Source organism: Sturnira hondurensis, unplaced genomic scaffold (genome assembly GCF_014824575.4).
Source record: "Sturnira hondurensis isolate 20B ecotype Veracruz unplaced genomic scaffold, ASM1482457v3 Scaffold0008196, whole genome shotgun sequence".
NCBI classification, from domain to species: Eukaryota; Metazoa; Chordata; class Mammalia; order Chiroptera; family Phyllostomidae; genus Sturnira; species Sturnira hondurensis.
In genome coordinates this window covers 12,491,102-12,507,919 of record NW_028080827.1, presented here as the reverse complement: position 1 = coordinate 12,507,919, position 16,818 = coordinate 12,491,102, and the positions used below count along the sequence as shown (strand labels likewise).

General features: G+C 37.1%; 1 protein-coding gene across 3 annotated transcripts in view; it reads right to left on the bottom strand.

Moving 5' to 3' along the window:
• MINDY2 (MINDY lysine 48 deubiquitinase 2) overlaps positions 1–16,818 on the bottom strand; it is an 81,870-nt gene that overhangs the window by 35,966 nt on the left and 29,086 nt on the right. For all 3 annotated transcript variants that reach the window (XM_037053988.1, XM_037053987.1, XM_037053989.1), the window contains 2 exons: positions 15,378–15,536; positions 1,937–2,039 (listed from right to left, as the gene is read on the bottom strand). In XM_037053988.1, the coding sequence (XP_036909883.1) occupies positions 1,937–2,039; positions 15,378–15,536 (262 nt within the window). The remainder of the gene's footprint in view (positions 1–1,936; positions 2,040–15,377; positions 15,537–16,818) is intronic.

The window sequence follows — 16,818 nt, the reverse complement described above, 5'->3', positions numbered from 1 at the left end:
ATGTATATATATATATATAGGAATTAATGAATTCTGGTAATATAATGCCCCCAAATCCTATACCACTAAAAAAGATAATCCCTTTCTTGCTTTTACCAAGATGTTCTTCTCAAGCTATAAATAGTATATAAATTAGCTATTATTTTTTATTATCCTAGGGAGTCAGTGTCAGAGAAATAATATTAATAATAACAATAATAATAATACTTGTAGCATCCGGTTGAGAAAAGGAGAAGTGAAAAAGGACTGGGGTCTGTTATTGTTGTTGTTGTGCATTTGTTAATTAGTGTATTACGTAAGTCTTACCTTGTTACATTACGGGTCAACTTGAGAAACTGTTGACCTGTAAAAATGCTGTTAAACTGTTTCCTATAGCTTCTTACCCTATAAATCTATTCACCCAAATATCACTTCTTAGTTATGATTCTGTTAACACTTTTTGAATCCTATTGTTCCCTCCATTACTACTGAATAGCATATTGGAAGTTACTGTGAAAGTAGGAATCTGCAGATGGAAATTTTCTATATGCTTGTTTTTCAAGAACATATTTATAGTAATAAAAGACTACATAAAGTTCTAGTCAGTGAAATTTTGTTAATTGAGATAAAATATTTCTAACAGCTTTTGTTACTCTTTCTCCCCCTAAAATTTAAACTTTGCTGCCTTCAGTCCTCGTGAAAGTGCTGTCATGCAAATCAATGACCAATATCCCTCCATATTTATGTGTTTATTGCAAGTAGAAGACTAGGATAAACCTCAATTAAAATACAGTGTACTTCCCTGCTACTTGCCTCTTGCATAAACATGCTAAACTTATGGATAACAGAATAATATAATTAATTGGGTTCTGATTAATCAATATCATATGGGATTCATGTACATGTCTTCTTTTATATGCTTTCATATACTCTTGTAGTCTCTTAATTTTAACTTTTAAAAAATAAAGCAGTGGCTGGTGTAGCTCAGTGGATTGAGTGTGGGCCTGTGAACCAAAGGGTCACTGATTAGATTCCCACTCAGGGCACATTCCTGGGTTACAAGCCAGGTCCTCAGTACGGGGCACACAACAGGCAACCACACACTGATGTTTCTCTCCCTCTCTTTCTCCTTCCCCTCCTCTCTCTAAAAATAAATAAATAAAAACTTTTCAAAAATGTAGTAATTGTAATACATATAATAACATACCATATTTAAAAGAATTGTGTATCTAAAAATAATAAAGCTCACTCCCTGCTTTCCATGATTTCTCTTTTGTGTTTACCCTTCAGACAGAGGGAAAGAGCAGCCTTAGTATTTGAGCATATTTATTAAAAAGTGTAGTGGGTGGTGAAGGTATACCCAAATGCTATGGCTACTGATTGCATTCTGGTTTCAAATCTGCTCTTTCCTTCACTGTTTGGAATACTGCTGAAAAAAATATGAAACTCCTTCTATGATGATGAACTTAACATTTTAATTAGCTAAGGATCAGGAAAACTGAATGATCGAGGGTATACTTTGATCCAGAACGGAGCTTTACTATACTACTTCTATTGTACTGAGATATAAGACAGAGCTCTACAAAAATGAACAGGTAAGTACTGTAATACTCATCTCAGTCAACTGGAGTGTTCAGGATGAATTATACAGTTAACATAGTACTCCCAAATAATAATCATTTTTAAAAAGTGAAATTATCAGTTACCTTTTGGTAACTCATATGAAAGCTAGCTAGAGATTCCAAAGACTTATTAAAATGCAGGCCTCATTTTATAAGTAAAGAGGTTTCTAGAGAAAACCTTTCACTGGCAACTTTATGAATAATTATTTCTCTTAATTCCTACAAGCAGCAACATTTGTGTTTGAGAAGTTTTATTTCAGACATTTATAAAACATTAAATTATCAGATAAGTTATTTTGCCATGAATAAGTCGGGAAACAGCAACACTCACCCACCTTCACTAACCAGCTCACTATTGTCCGACTGCTTACAAGAGATGATCTTCTCCACTAGTTGGTTGTAGCTGCAGTTACCAACAGCTTTTACAATGTCATCAATCTAGAAAACAAATGACTGTCTCAATAATCACGATTAAGATTAAAAACAATAACATAGAAACCTGTATCACTCTTCAAGGTTTTATTCTAATGCAATACAAAATTTTCAAATATTACTTATAAAAAATCAACACCAAAATTAACACCCAACTGTTTCCAATTTTGCTTACAGCTATAACATATTATAAAAATATTGCTCAGCTGTATTTCAATTACCAAAAAGATAATTAAATGAAATTATTACATGCAACTTTATTTCTTAAGGTTTTAAAGATTCACGTAAGTGATTAAAATAAAAAATAAAGTATTTCAGGAGGAAAAATAAGAAAATCTCAGGTTTTTTTACCGAAATACAAATGTTTTGTGTTTAAAGCAAGGAAAATTTAAAGGTGTTAATATATGAGAATTTTTCCATTTTATTTATTTAATTCCCAGCCAGGTGTGGTGGAAATAAAAGTAGATATAACTAATTTTATTTTCCTAAAGAAAGTTAATGTATATTAATCAGGGACAGTATTTGCCTACTGATTCTTATTTAATATTTGTCATTAGAGGTACACTAGGAAAGTAAATTCAGTGTTTTAAGCCATAGGAAAATAAGATTGGGCATCTCTATTCTCGATTATTGTAGAAAAATAGATTTATACTGTATAAACAATGTTTTTTGGTTCCATCCCTAAAGTATATTTATAAACTATTTACATGTATTACTATATTAATAAAATATATGCATAATAAAACAACTACAGCCCTGGCTGGTGTGGCTCAGTGGATTGGGCATGGGCCCGTGAACCAAAGGGTGGTGGTTCGATTCTGTCAGGGCACATGCCTGGATTGTGGGCTGGTTCCCAGCGGGGGATGCATGGGAGGCAACCATGCATTGATGTTTCTCTCCCTCTCTCCTTCCCTTCCCTTCTAAAGATAAATAAATAAAATCTAAAAAACCCCAAACAAGTACAAATTAATACAATGTTATAAAAATAAGAGGGCCAATGTTTTCTCTCCAATCCAGATGATCTTGGATACTTACTCTTTGAATACCACAGATCTTGACATATATCTGCACAAGTAATAATATTCTAACCAATAGTTGCCAAACTGGAGAGCTTGTTAAGAAGCTTTAAAAGAATTCTAGCCCAAGCTGCTTATCAATGGTCTAAGTTTTATTCCACTGCTGAAGAGCAAAGTATGAGAACAACTGCTCTGCTCTAGGCTATAATTTATTTCCTTTGTTCCTGCAAAATCCTACAATGGTAAAAAAAAATCTTGACAATGCAAGTGGGACTGATGGTTGGTTGAGAAGACCAGTAAATTGAAAAAGTCAAAGTGAGTTGTAGAAAATGTCATATATATGTGTGTGTGTGTGTGTGTGGTTGTATGTAGTTGTATATATATACACATACACATATATATTCTAAACACTTTGTATTAACTTGTAAATCTTTTGATGCAGAGGCAAATAAGGCCTTTTCTTTGAAACAGGATCTGTTGTCTATTGGTCTATGTAAGCCACATAAAACAGTATGACTTCCAGCTTTGCTTTATTTAAAAAGAAAACTTAAACCCTTAAAAAGCAATTTAAGGGCATTTCCTTTACATTTTCATTATTTTTGTTAACACTTTAACAGTTTAGAGCAATTTTCTTTAGTGAGTCAACTTCATTGTATTTCAAAGAATCTAAATTTTCAATCTTAAGGAAGCCACAAAAATACAACTACAATAAAAATACAGGATCAATATACAAAAATCAATTGTACTTATATAGACTAACAATGAGCAATACAAAATTTCAAGTTTTCATAGGTTGAATCTCTATGTTAATATTTCATTTAATTAATTCATTTGGGTGCCTTTTATATACTACTATATATACCAGGTCCTGTTAGAGAAAATGCAGACACATTAGTGAACAAAATAGATCTATGCTTTCAATAAAGTTTATATTCCACTGGCTGGCGTAGCTCAGCCAGGCCTGCAAACCAGATGCCAGATCATCTATACTATTTATAGGCCAGATCATCTGGCCCGCAAACCAGATGATCGAGGTTCGATTCCCAGTCAGGGCACATGCCTGGGTTGCAAGCCGGTTCCTTGCAGGCTAACTACCAGCAGGGGATGCACAAAAGGCAACCATACATTGATGTTTCTCTCCCTCTCTCCTTCCCCTCTAAAAATAAATAAATAAATAAAATCTTAAAAAAAAAAGTTTATATTCCAGAGCAAAAACAAATAATAAACCAAATAATCAAATAGATAACATGCATGGTAGTTGTATGTAGTAGTGTACAGCTATTCTTTTTCATTGTTCTGAATATACTGTAATATATTTATTTATCCCCTTAATTACTATAACATTATTTTATTTTAAATTATATTTTATTGATTATACTATTGTATTTGCCCCCAATTTTTCCCCTTTGTCTGCCTCCACCCAGGATCTACCACTCCCACAGGCAATGCCCACACCATTATTCATGTCTATGGGGATCATGCATATACATTCTTCGGCTATTCCATTTCCTATACTGTATTTTCCATCCCCATGGCTATTCTGTAACTACCTATTTGTACTTAATATCCTCACCTTATCACCCATTCCCCTACATGCACTTCCCATCTTCCCAATCATCAAAATGCTTGCTGTACCATAATTCTGTCTCTGTTCATGTCTGATTAGTTTGTTTCTTAGATTCAACTGTTGATAGATACATATTTATTGCCATTGTATTATTAGTGGTTTTGACCTTTTCTTAAATAAGTCCCAGTAACATGTCATATAATGGTTTTGGTGATAATGAACTCCTTTTGTTTTTGCTTGTAACAGAAGCTCTTTATCTGACCTTCAATTCTAAATGACAGCTCTGCTGGGTAGAGCAATCTTGCTATAGGTCCCTGCTTTACAAGACTTCCAATATTTGTCAGTCTCTTCTAGTCTGCAAAGTTTCTGTAGAAAAATCAGCTGACAGTCTTATGGGAACTCCCCTGAAGTAACTAACAGCCTTTCTCTTGCTGCTTTTAAGATTCTGTCTTTATCTTTAATCTTCAGCATTTTAATTATCATGTGTCCAGGAGTGGGCCTCTTTGCATCCATCTTGTTTGGGACTCTTGTACTTGGTAGACTTGCTCATCTATTTCCTTCACAAAATTAGGGAAGTTTTCTTTCATTATTTATCAGATAGATTTCCAATTTCTTGCTCTTGCTCTTCTCCTTCTGGTACACCTGTGATGTGAATGTTGGAATGCTTCAAGTTGTCCCAGGGGCAGCTTATACTATACTCATTTTTGGGGGGGGTTCCTTTTTCATCTTGTGCTGTGATTGGTTATTTTTTGCTTCCTTATGTTCCAAACTTTTGATTTTATTCTTGGCTTCATCCACTGTACTGTTGCTTCCCTGTAAGTTGCTATTTCTTTCCTTCATTTGACTGTATCTTTTTTATGCTATAGAGGTCCTAAGTTCCTTGAACATTCTCATAACCAATGTTTTGCAACTCTGCCTCTGACAGATTATCGCCATTTGTTTAGTTCTTTTCTAAAGTTTTGATCTGTTCTTCCATTTTGGCAATGTTTCTTTGTCTCCTCATTTTGGCAGGCTCCTCTGTGTGTTTCTGTATATTAGGCAGAGCTGCTAGGATTCCCTGTCTTGGTAATGTGGCCTAATGTAGTAGGTGCCCTGTAAAGTCCAGTGGCATAGACTCCCCTATCACCCAAGCTGATATTCAAGATGTACCCCTCATGTGGGTGAGTACACACGCTCCTCTTATCATTGAGTCTAGCTGCAAAAACTGGCTGTGACCACTGAAAACCAGCCTCTGCCCTCTGTGGAGGATCAGCTATGCAGTGGTAGCACGGTGATGATCTGACATGGTCTACAGCTGTCCACTGGATGTGAAGGCTCTAGAGTTTTCTGGGTGGTGCAGGCCAAGGTCCATCCCACCTGTATTCTGCCTAAGGTCACCCNTTTTGGCAATGTTTCTTTGTCTCCTCATTTTGGCAGGCTCCTCTGTGTGTTTCTGTATATTAGGCAGAGCTGCTAGGATTCCCTGTCTTGGTAATGTGGCCTAATGTAGTAGGTGCCCTGTAAAGTCCAGTGGCATAGACTCCCCTATCACCCAAGCTGATATTCGAGATGTACCCCTCATGTGGGTGAGTACACACGCTCCTCTTATCATTGAGTCTTGGTTGATGCTGGCAGGTCAATGAGAGGGATTTACCCAGGCCACTCAGCTGCAAAAACTGGCTGTGACCACTGAAAACCAGCCGCCTCTGCCCTCTGTGGAGGATCAGCTATGCAGTGGTAGCATGGTGATGATCTGACATGGTCTACAGCTGTCCACTGGATGTGAAGGCTCTAGAGTTTTCTGCGTGGTGCAGGCCAAGGTCCATCCCACCTGTATTCTGCCTAAGGTCACCCTGCATGAGCTATGAGATGGCTATTACTTGTGCTGGAGTTGTGGATTCCCAGGCAAAGCCAAGCTGTGAATGTAGGCTGGCTACTGCTAGTACTGTGCTTATAGCCATTTAACACAAGGTATGGAGGCTTGGGCCTTGCTGAGGCCAGCTGTTGCTTGTTTGATAGGACCTAGGAAGTTGTGAAGCATGAGCCAAGACCAGGCACTGATATGGAAAGCCACTGTTAACAGATTGGGTGGGCCCATAAGTTCAGTGGGGTGGAGCCTCAGGGGTTCAAGAAGACAGAGCAAACCATGTCAGCCAAGAGACAGAGTTTCATATATGGCCCCTGACTGTCAGCTCTGTGGCTCTTTAGGGGGAGGGCTCAGAAAGCCCTTAAAGGGAATATAAAAAAGCCCTTTTATGGGGTCTCTGACCACTTTTCTTTCCGGGAGAAAGCTGTCCCCCAGACAGAAAGGGGGACAATTATTTCTTGCCTTGATGCCAGACAATTCAGTTGTCACTGGTCTCTTTCAAGCTGCTATCCTGGTGCTGGAGCTCAGAGCAAAGGAATCCATAAGTCCAAGTGTGGGTTACGAGGAACTGCTGGGGACTCCAGAAGTTTCTACCACTGACTCAATCCCTGCTGCTCTTTGCAGCCAGAGGTTGTGGAGACTCTTCTTCCTAGGGCAGAAACCCTTGGCTGAGGGGCCTGGAGTGGGGCAGGGATTCTTTGCTCTAGAGATATCCCTCCCAAATTTTAAAAAATGTAATCTTTATTGTATTTTTCCATTAACATTTAGTCCTGTTATACTACTCTCCCCCCCGCAATCACCACACTGTTGTCTATATCCATAAGTCCTTTTTCCTTAATCCCTCCACCCCCTTACTCCTCCCGACTAGCTGCCATCTGCTCTCCATCAATGAGTCTGTCTGCTTTGCTTGTTAGTTCAGTTTGTTCATTAGATTCCACATGAGTGAAATCATATGGTACATTTCTCTGACTCACGTACTTCACTTAACATAATGTTTTCCAGGTCCATCCATACTGTTGCAAAGGGTAAAATTTTATCTTTTTATGGCCAAGTGGAATTCCATTGTGTAAATGTCCCATAGGTGTTTCATCCACTTATCTACTGACAGACACTTGGGCTGCTTCCATATCTTAGCAATTGTAAATAACACTGCAATAAACATAGGGGTGCTTATGTTTTTTTGAATTAGTGTTTTGGGTTCCTTTGGCTATATTCCTAGAAGTAGAATTCCTGGGTTGAAAGGCAGATCCATTTTTAATTTTTGAGGTATCTCCATACTGCTTTCTTTCCACAGTGGCCGCACCAGTCTGCATTCCAACCAACAGTTCAAAAGGCACCCCTTTGTCCACATCCTTGCCAGCACTTGTTGCTTTTGACTTATTGATAGCATTCTGACAGGTGTGAAATGGTATCTCATTGTAGTTTGTATTTGCACTTCTCTGATGATTAGCGCCATTAAGCATCTTTTCATATGTCTATTAGCCAAGTGTATGTCCTCTTTGAGAAATGTCTATTTAGGTCCTTTGCTCATTTTTTAATTGGATTGTTTGATTTTCTTAGTGTAGAGTTTTGCAAGTTCTTTATAAATTTTGGATATTAACCCCTTATCATATGTATTGGTGAATATGATTTCCCATTCTGTGGGTTGTCTATTTATTATGTTGACGATATCCTTTGCTGTACAAACACTTTTTAGTCCTGGCTAGTGTAGCTCAGTGGATTGAGCGCGGGCCTGCGAACCAGAGGATCGCAGTTTGATTCCCAGTCAGGGCACATGCCTGGGTTGCAGGCCAGTTCCTGGCAGGGAACACACGATACATTGTGTGTCCATAGCAGAGGCAACCATACACTGATATTTCTCTCCCTCTCTCCTTCCCTTCCCCTCTAAAAATAAATAAATAAATAAAATTAAAAAAAAAAACAAAAAAACTCCTTTTAGTTTGGTAAAGTCCCATTTTTTAATTTTTTCTTTTGTTTCCCTTGCCTGGAGACATATAACTGATAAAAAATTTCTATGAGCAATGTCCAAAATTTTGCTACCTATGTTTTCTTTTAGGATTTTTATGTTTTCAGGTCTAACATTTAACTCTTTAATCCATTTTGAGTTCATTCATGTGTGTGGTGTAAGAAGGTGGTCTAGTTTCATTTTTCTGCATCTATCTATCTGTCCAATTTTCCTAACACCATTTGTTGAATAAACTATCTTTAGTCCATTGTATGTGCTTGCTTCCTCTGTTGAATATTAATTGACTATAAAGGTGTGCATTTATTTCCGGGGTCCCAATTCTGTTCCATTGATCTATGGATGTGTTTTATGCCAGTACCAGGCTGTTTGGATTACCATGGCCTTGTGGTATAGTTTGATATTAGGTACTGTGATTCCTCAAACTTTGTTCTTCTTTCTCAAGATCACTTTTGCTATATAGGGCCTTTTATGGTTCCATAAAATTTTTTTAAATATTTGTTCTAGTTCTGTGAATGTGTCATTGGAATCTTGACAGAAACTGCATTCAATCTATAGATTGCTTTGGGTAGTATGGACATTTTAGTGATGTTAATTCTTCCTATTCACGAACATGGTATGTGCTCCCAATTATTTCTATCTTCTTCAATTTCTTTCTTCAGTGTCTTATAATTTTCCGAGTACAGGTCTTTTGCATACTTGGTTAGGTTTATTCCTAGGTATTTTATTCTTTTTGAAGCAACTGTAAATGGGATTGTTTTCTAAATTTCTCTGTTAGTTCATTATTGACATATAAGAATGCAACTGGCCCTGGCTGGTGTAGCTCAGTGGATTGAGTGTGGACCTGCGAACCACACAATCGAGGTTTGATTCCCAGTCAGGGAACATGCCTGGGTTGCGGGCCGGTTCCCAGTGGGGGACCTACGAGAGGCAACCACACATTGATGTTTCTCTCCTTCTCTTTCCCTCTGGAGATAAATGAATAAAATCTTTGAAGAATGAAACTGATTTCTGAATATTCATTTTGTATCCTGCTACTTCGCTGAATTCATTTATCAGTTCTAGTTGTTTCTAGGTGGAATCTTTGGAGTTCTCTATGTACAGTATCATGTCATCTGTAAATAATTTGGATGCCTTTTATTTCTTCTTGTCTGATTACTGTGGCTAGGACTTCCAGTACTGTGTTGAATAAGAGAAGTAAAGCTGACATCCCTTTCTTGTTCTTGATATTAAGGGGAACATGTGTAGTTTTTGCCCATTGAGTATGACGCTGGCACTAGGTTTGCCATATATGGTCTTTGTTATGTTTAGGTATGTTCCTTCTATTCCCACTTTCCTGAGAGTTTTGATCATAAATCTGTGCTGGATTTTACCCAAAGGTTTTCTGCATCTACTAATATGAGTGTGTTTTTTTTTAATCCTTCATTTTATGTGGTGAATCACATTTGCAAATGTTATACCAATCTTGCATTCCCAGAATAACTCCCACATGATCATGGTGTATGATCATTTTGATGCATTGCTTTATTGGGTATCCTAATACTTTGTTGAGGATTTTAACATTTCTGTTCATCAGAGATATTGGTCTATAATTTTCTTTTTTCATAGTGTCTTTATCTGGTTTTGGAATAAGGACAATACTGGCTCTGTAAAATGAGTTTGAGAGCCATCCATCTTCTTGAATTTTATGAAATAGTGTGAGAAGGAGAGGTACTACTTTGTGGAATGTTTGGTAAAATTCAGCTCTGAGGCCACCTGGTCCAAGGCTTATATTTGTTGGGAGCTTTTTAAAAAAAATAATGGCTTCAATTTCACTAGGTATAATTTTTCTATTCAGATTCTCTGATTCTTCCTGATTTACTTTCAGAAGATTTTATGTTTCTAGGAATTTATACATTTCATCCAGACTGTCTACTTTGTTGGCATGTAACTGTTCATAATATTTTCTTACAATACTTTGTATTCCTTTGATATCAGTTGTTATTTCTCCTCTTTCATTTCTGATTGTATTCATTTGGGTCCTTTCTCTTTTTTAAAAATATATTTTATTGATTATGCCATTACAGTTGTCCCATTTCCCCCCTTCATTCCCTTCCATCCTGCACACCCCCTCGCACCCACAATCCCCCCTTTAGTTCATGTCCATATGTCATAAGTACTTTAGTTTCTACACTTCCCATACTACTCTTGCCCTCCCCCAGTCTAATTTCTCCCCACTGTCTATGCTACTTATTCTCTGTATCTTCTCCCAACTTCTCCTTCTCTGACTCTCTTGTTCCTAACCCTCCATGTGATCCCCATTTCTGTGGCTCCAATCCTAATCTAGCTGTCCACATAGTTTGCTTTTGTTTTAGGTGTGGTTGCTAATGACTGTGAGTTTGTTGTCTTTTTACTGTTTGTATTTTTTTACCTTCTTTTTCTTAGATAAGTCCCTTTAACATTTCATATAATAAGGGCTTGGTGATGATGAACTCATTGAACTTGAACTTATCTGAGAAGTGCTTTATCTGGCCTTCCACTCTAAATGAAAGCTTTGCTGGATAGAGCAATCTTGGATATAGGCCCTTGCATTTCATGACTTGGAATACTTCTTTCCAGCCCTTTCTTGCCTGTAAGGTCTCTTTTGAGAAATCAGCTGACAGTCTGATGGGAACTCCTTCATAGGTGATTGTCCCCTTATCCCTTGCTGTTTCTAGTATTCTATCCTTCATTTTAATCTTGGCTAATGTAATTATGATGTACCTTGGTGTGTTCCTTCTTGGGTCCAACTTCTTTGGGACTGACTCTCTGAGCTTTCTGGATTTCCTGGAAGTCCATTTCCTTTGCCAGACTGGGGAAGTTCTCCTTTATTATTTGTTCAAATAGGTTTTCCACTCATGGCTGTTTCTTTTCCCCTTCTGGTACCTCTATAATTCGGATGTTGGAACGTTTAAAGATGTCCTGGAGGTTCCTAAGCCTCTCCTCATTTTTTTTGAATTTTTGTTTCTTCATTCTTTTCTGTTTGGTTGTTTTTTTTTCCTTCTAGTCCACTCCATTGATTTGAGTCCCAGTTTTCTTTCCATCACTCTTGGTTCCCTGTGCATTTTCATTCATTTCACTTAGTGTAGCCTTCATTTTTCTTCTAATTTGTGATGAAAACCAACCAGTTCTGTGAGCATCCTGATCACCAGTGTTTTGAACTGTGTATCTGGTTGGCTATCTCTTGGTCACTTAGAAGTACTGGCTCTGGGTTTGAGCTGTTCTTCTTCTTGAGCTATAATGTTTTGGTCTGTTCGCACCTGTTATGTATGAAGGGCAGAGCCTTAGGTGCTCACCAGGGCAGGGCAACCTAGGTCGATGGGTTGTGGCGTTGTACGTGGGGTCAGGGTCAGAGGGGCAATGGCGGTCCCCTCTGCTGCTTCCTGCAAGCCGCTGGGGCCTAAGTGGTCTGTCTCACTGCTTGCTCCTTTGCCTGGTTTATCGGTCTGGCTGAACGGTTTGTTGTTGTCGGACTTCTGTACAGTTCAATTTTCTGTTTTGGTTGCATTTTTGTCAGTAAAACTTTGTTGTCTTTAAACTTGGTTGTGCGAGGAGGCAGTGTTTCCACCTACTCCTCTATCTTGGCCGGAAGTCAGGAACTAAATTCAATCCAATTGAAATAGCCCCAACTTGGTTACCATATTGGACAGAGAAGTTATAGAAACTATAACATCTGCTCCTACTATATCTAAGTCAGAAGTTAATACCCTCTTCTTGAACAATTAATTATTCTCAATATACTTTACTTTCCTTCAAACTCATATTTTTAAACATATGCGAATATTCTTTATATAAACCCCCAAATATGATGTTATTGATGCAGTCAACATTTTTATTTATCCATGTATTTATCATATTATTTTTTCTCCATTCAGTCTTCCTTTTATCTGGGATTACTTTCCTTCTCAAAATCTTTGTTTAGAATTTCCACTAATGATGATCTACTGGCAGGAAATTATCTTAGTTTAATTAATCTAAAAAATGACTTAATTTTCCTCCATTCTTGCAAGATAATTTTTCTGGGAATAGGATTATAGTTTAGCATTTGTCTTTTTTCAGCATGCTAAATATATCATTTCTGCTGTTGTCAGTCAGAGAGGGTTGATCTAAATCCAATTTTTAAGAATTTAGGCTTAAGTTCCTCAGACCATTAGTTCATTCTCAAGAATCTAGGCTACCTGGCCTTATCATCTTCTGGGACCCAATGTGGCTCACCTTGGATGTGTTAAATGTTGGACATTAGACTTGTCAGTGATATTCTCAGAGGCAGTGTCAACAAAGATACAGATACACTGCTTATAACAAACCACACTTTCATTGCCCAGAATATCAATTGTTATTACCAATGGATAGGGATAAAACCAATCAGGTCCTTGCTATTATAATCTCTCCCTCATTGTAGTTAGTGCATGCTTGCTTGCATGCATGCTTCATTTCATCAGTCAATATTATTGAGAACCTACTGTGTGCCAGGAACTTTTCTAAACAATGAGAAATAAGACCCCAGCCCTCATAAAACAAACATTCCAGTGGGCAATGACCGTCAGTCAAGAAAAGAAATAAATAATAATTCTGAATAAGTGGCAAAGAAAATCAAATACAGTCATGGGAAAAGAAATGACCAGGGAAATAGAGGGTGACTAATTTCAACAAGTTGGTCAAGGAACAATTTTCCAACAATGTGATATGTGACCTAAGGCCTAAGTAATGAGGAACTAGAAATGTGAAGATCTGGGAGAACAATGTGTTGGGATAGGAAAACAATGTTCCACACTGGGGATATAGGTAGCACAGAAACTGAGAAAGGAATGAGTTTGAGATGTTTGAAGAACAGAAAGGCAGTACTACTGGGTATAGTAAAGCAGGAGGAGAATTAATATGAGGTAAATTTGGACAGACAAACAAAGTCTAGATGATGCAACCTTACCATAAAAACTCTAGGGGGGAGAATGGGGGGTGGGATGGGATGGGAGTAATAGACAGAAAACTGTACTTGAAAAATAATTAAATAAAAAAATTGAAAAAAAAAAACAGATAAAAACTCTAATAAGGATTTTGCATCTTGTTTTAGTTTCACTGAGGACTTTAAAGGAGGGAATAGGGATAAAGGAGAGGGTTTATTTTACAAAGATCACTCTAAGTGCCAAGATAATCCATGAAGTGAAAGAATAATCTTGTTAACAAATGGTGCTAGGACAAGTAGACATCATGGCAAAAGAATAAAATTGGACCACCTCCTCAAGCCATATACAAAAATCAGCTCACAATGGATCATACACCTGAACCTAAGAACTAAAATTGTAAAATTATAGAAGAAGATATAGGAATAAATCCCTGTGACTTTGGGTTAGGCACTCTTCTTAGGTAGGACAGCAAAAGCATAATCAACAGAAGAAAAAACAGATAAATTGGACTTCATTAAAATTAAAAACTTTGTTCTTTAAAAGATATCATAAAGTGAAAAGACAACGTACAGATTGGAAGAAAAATTTGCAAATCATGTATCTGAAGAGACAAATATGTAGACATACAAGAGGAATCCCCCAAAATAAACCACAAAATTATCTTCTGGAGTATGAGCCCCTTGTAGTAAAGACTTCCCACATTAGGTGAGTGTTCTACTAGAAACCCATTTGCATCAGTGTGCCAGCTGGTGTTTTGAGAGGCTGCGTTTGGCCTCAGTGAATTTTTTTGAAGACTCTTTCAATGCATTTGCCCATCTCACGATGGGTTATTTATCAGCACGCCTGCCCATACTGCACTGAGTGTTCAGAGTTTTTGACCAAAAATGTCATAACCCCTGAGTCCCACCCTCCTTATTCACCCAATCTTGACCTGAATGGCTTTTTTTAAAAATTTCCCTATATGAAACAGTCTTCCAAAGGAAACGTTTTACTGATGTAAAAGAGCTGAAACAAAAATGGTAGAAGCAATAAACGGCAACAATATTGATGAGTTCAAAAACTAATTTGAGCAGTGGAAAAAGTCTCAATAAGTGTATTGCATCAAATAGAGAGNGGTGTTTTGAGAGGCTGCGTTTGGCCTCAGTGAATTTTTTTGAAGACTCTTTCAATGCATTTGCCCATCTCACGATGGGTTATTTATCAGCACGCCTGCCCATACTGCACTGAGTGTTCAGAGTTTTTGACCAAAAATGTCATGACCCCTGAGTCCCACCCTCCTTATTCACCCAATCTCGACCTGAATGGCTTTTTTTTTTAATTTCCCTATACGAAACAGTCTTCCAAGGAAATGTTTTACTGATGTAGAAGAGCTGAAACAAAAATGGTAGAAGCAATAAATGGCAACAATATTGATGAGTTCAAAAACTAATTTGAGCAGTGGAAAAAGAGTCTCAATAAGTGTATTGCATCAAATAGAGAGTACTTTGAAGGTGACTGAAGTTTAAACATGTAAGAATAAATCAAAAAATTTTATAAATAAATTTTGGGGGGTTTTGGGTTCCCCCTCATATAAAGAACTCCTGCAAGTCAGTAACAAAAAGACAAACAGCCCAATTAAAAATGGGAAGGGATCTACAGACATTTTTCCAAAGAAAACATACAAATGGCCAATAAGCATATGAAAAAACGTTTGACACCATTAGTCATCAGAGAAATACAAACAAATCCACAATGAGATACAACTTTACACCTATTAGGATGACAATAATTAAAAAAATACAGACAATAAGTGTTTGTGAGGATGGGGACTCAACTTTGTAATCGATTCCTAACTCCCTGAAGTTACAATCAGAAGTCTTGGGCTTGGGCAGGTTTAGCACTCTGGAGGGCTCTTCCCTTAACCTCTCAACTTGGCTCCAGGTAAAAATGCAAAAACATAAGTATCAGAAAATATAAATCTAGATTTAATATGCCAAATTAGTAGCATTTTACTAAATTTGTGTTTACATAATTTAAATTTTTCTACTTACCTGAGGGTCCACTAACCACCCATGGTACAAAGGAATATCAAGAAGATCAAATACTATGCATTCTGGTGTATATTCAAACACTCGAACACCAGTGAATTTTACATTTACATCCAAGCCTGTCTGTAGTTTGTGCAAGATTGCCATAGCATCACTCATATTCTGAAAATAGAAAAGTAAAGGGTAAGGATAAGGAAAATGAAAGAACAAAAAGATATTTAAATGCAAGTACATTTGCTTCTAATTTTCCATTTTATCTAATTTATTCATCCCTTTTTTATTTCACTATTTATTATTTTTATTAAGTACCTACTATACACAAGACAGTAATTTTAGTTCTAAATATATAAGTGAATAAAATAGAAAAAGTTCCTGATCTCATGCAACTAACATTCTACTATGAGAGACACATATATAATGTCAAGTATTAGTAAAAGAATTTGAGCAGGATAAAGATGTACAGAATTACAGGGGTGAGGTATTGATTTTTAGACCAGGAAGCTGAAAGACAAAAGTTTCTAGTCAAAGAGAAAGGCCTCTCCCACATGTACATATATGTCCCAAAGAACTGAAAGCAGCATCTTGAGGAGATACTGTACACACATTCACTGCAGCATTATTCAAAATAGCCAAGAGGCAGAAACAGCCTACATGTCTACTGTCATATAAATAAAGAAAATGTGGTCCGTACATACAATAGACTATTATCCAGCCTTGAAAAAAAGAAAATTCTATTACATGCTACAACACAAATGAAACTTGAGGACCTTATGCTGAATAAAATAAGCCACTGCAAACAGATAAATACTGCATTTATCTGAAATTCCACTTATATGAAATACCTAGAGTAGTCAAAATCATGGAAACACAAAGTAGAATGATGGTTGTGAGGGCCTGGAGGGAGAGCTGCGAAACTGTTCGACGGGCGCATAATCTCAGTTTTACAAGATAAAAATATTCTAGAGATCTGTTATGAAACAATGTGAATACAGTTAACACCACTGAATTTTATGCTTAAAATGATTAAGATAGTAAATTTTATCTTTTTTAACCACAAAAAAAAAGAAAAAGAAATAAGCTATTAAGACATGGAGGAAAATTTTTTGTATTTATTTTTTTAGAGACAGGGAAGGGAGGGAGAAAGAGAGGGAGAGAAACATCAGTGTGTGAGAGAACCATGGACTAGCTGCCTCCCACACTGGGGACCTGGCCCGTGCCCTGATTGGGAATCGAACTGTGACCTTTCCATCTGCAGGCCACAGCCAGGGTGACATGGGAGAAATTTAAATGTATGTTATTACTAAATGAAAGAAGACAATATAAAATGGCTACATGATGTATGATTCTAAATGACAATGTGGGAAAGATAAAACAATGGAGACAGTGAAAAATAGTGGTTCCTAGAGGTTAGGAGGAGAAAGGGATACGCAGGCAGAGCACAGAG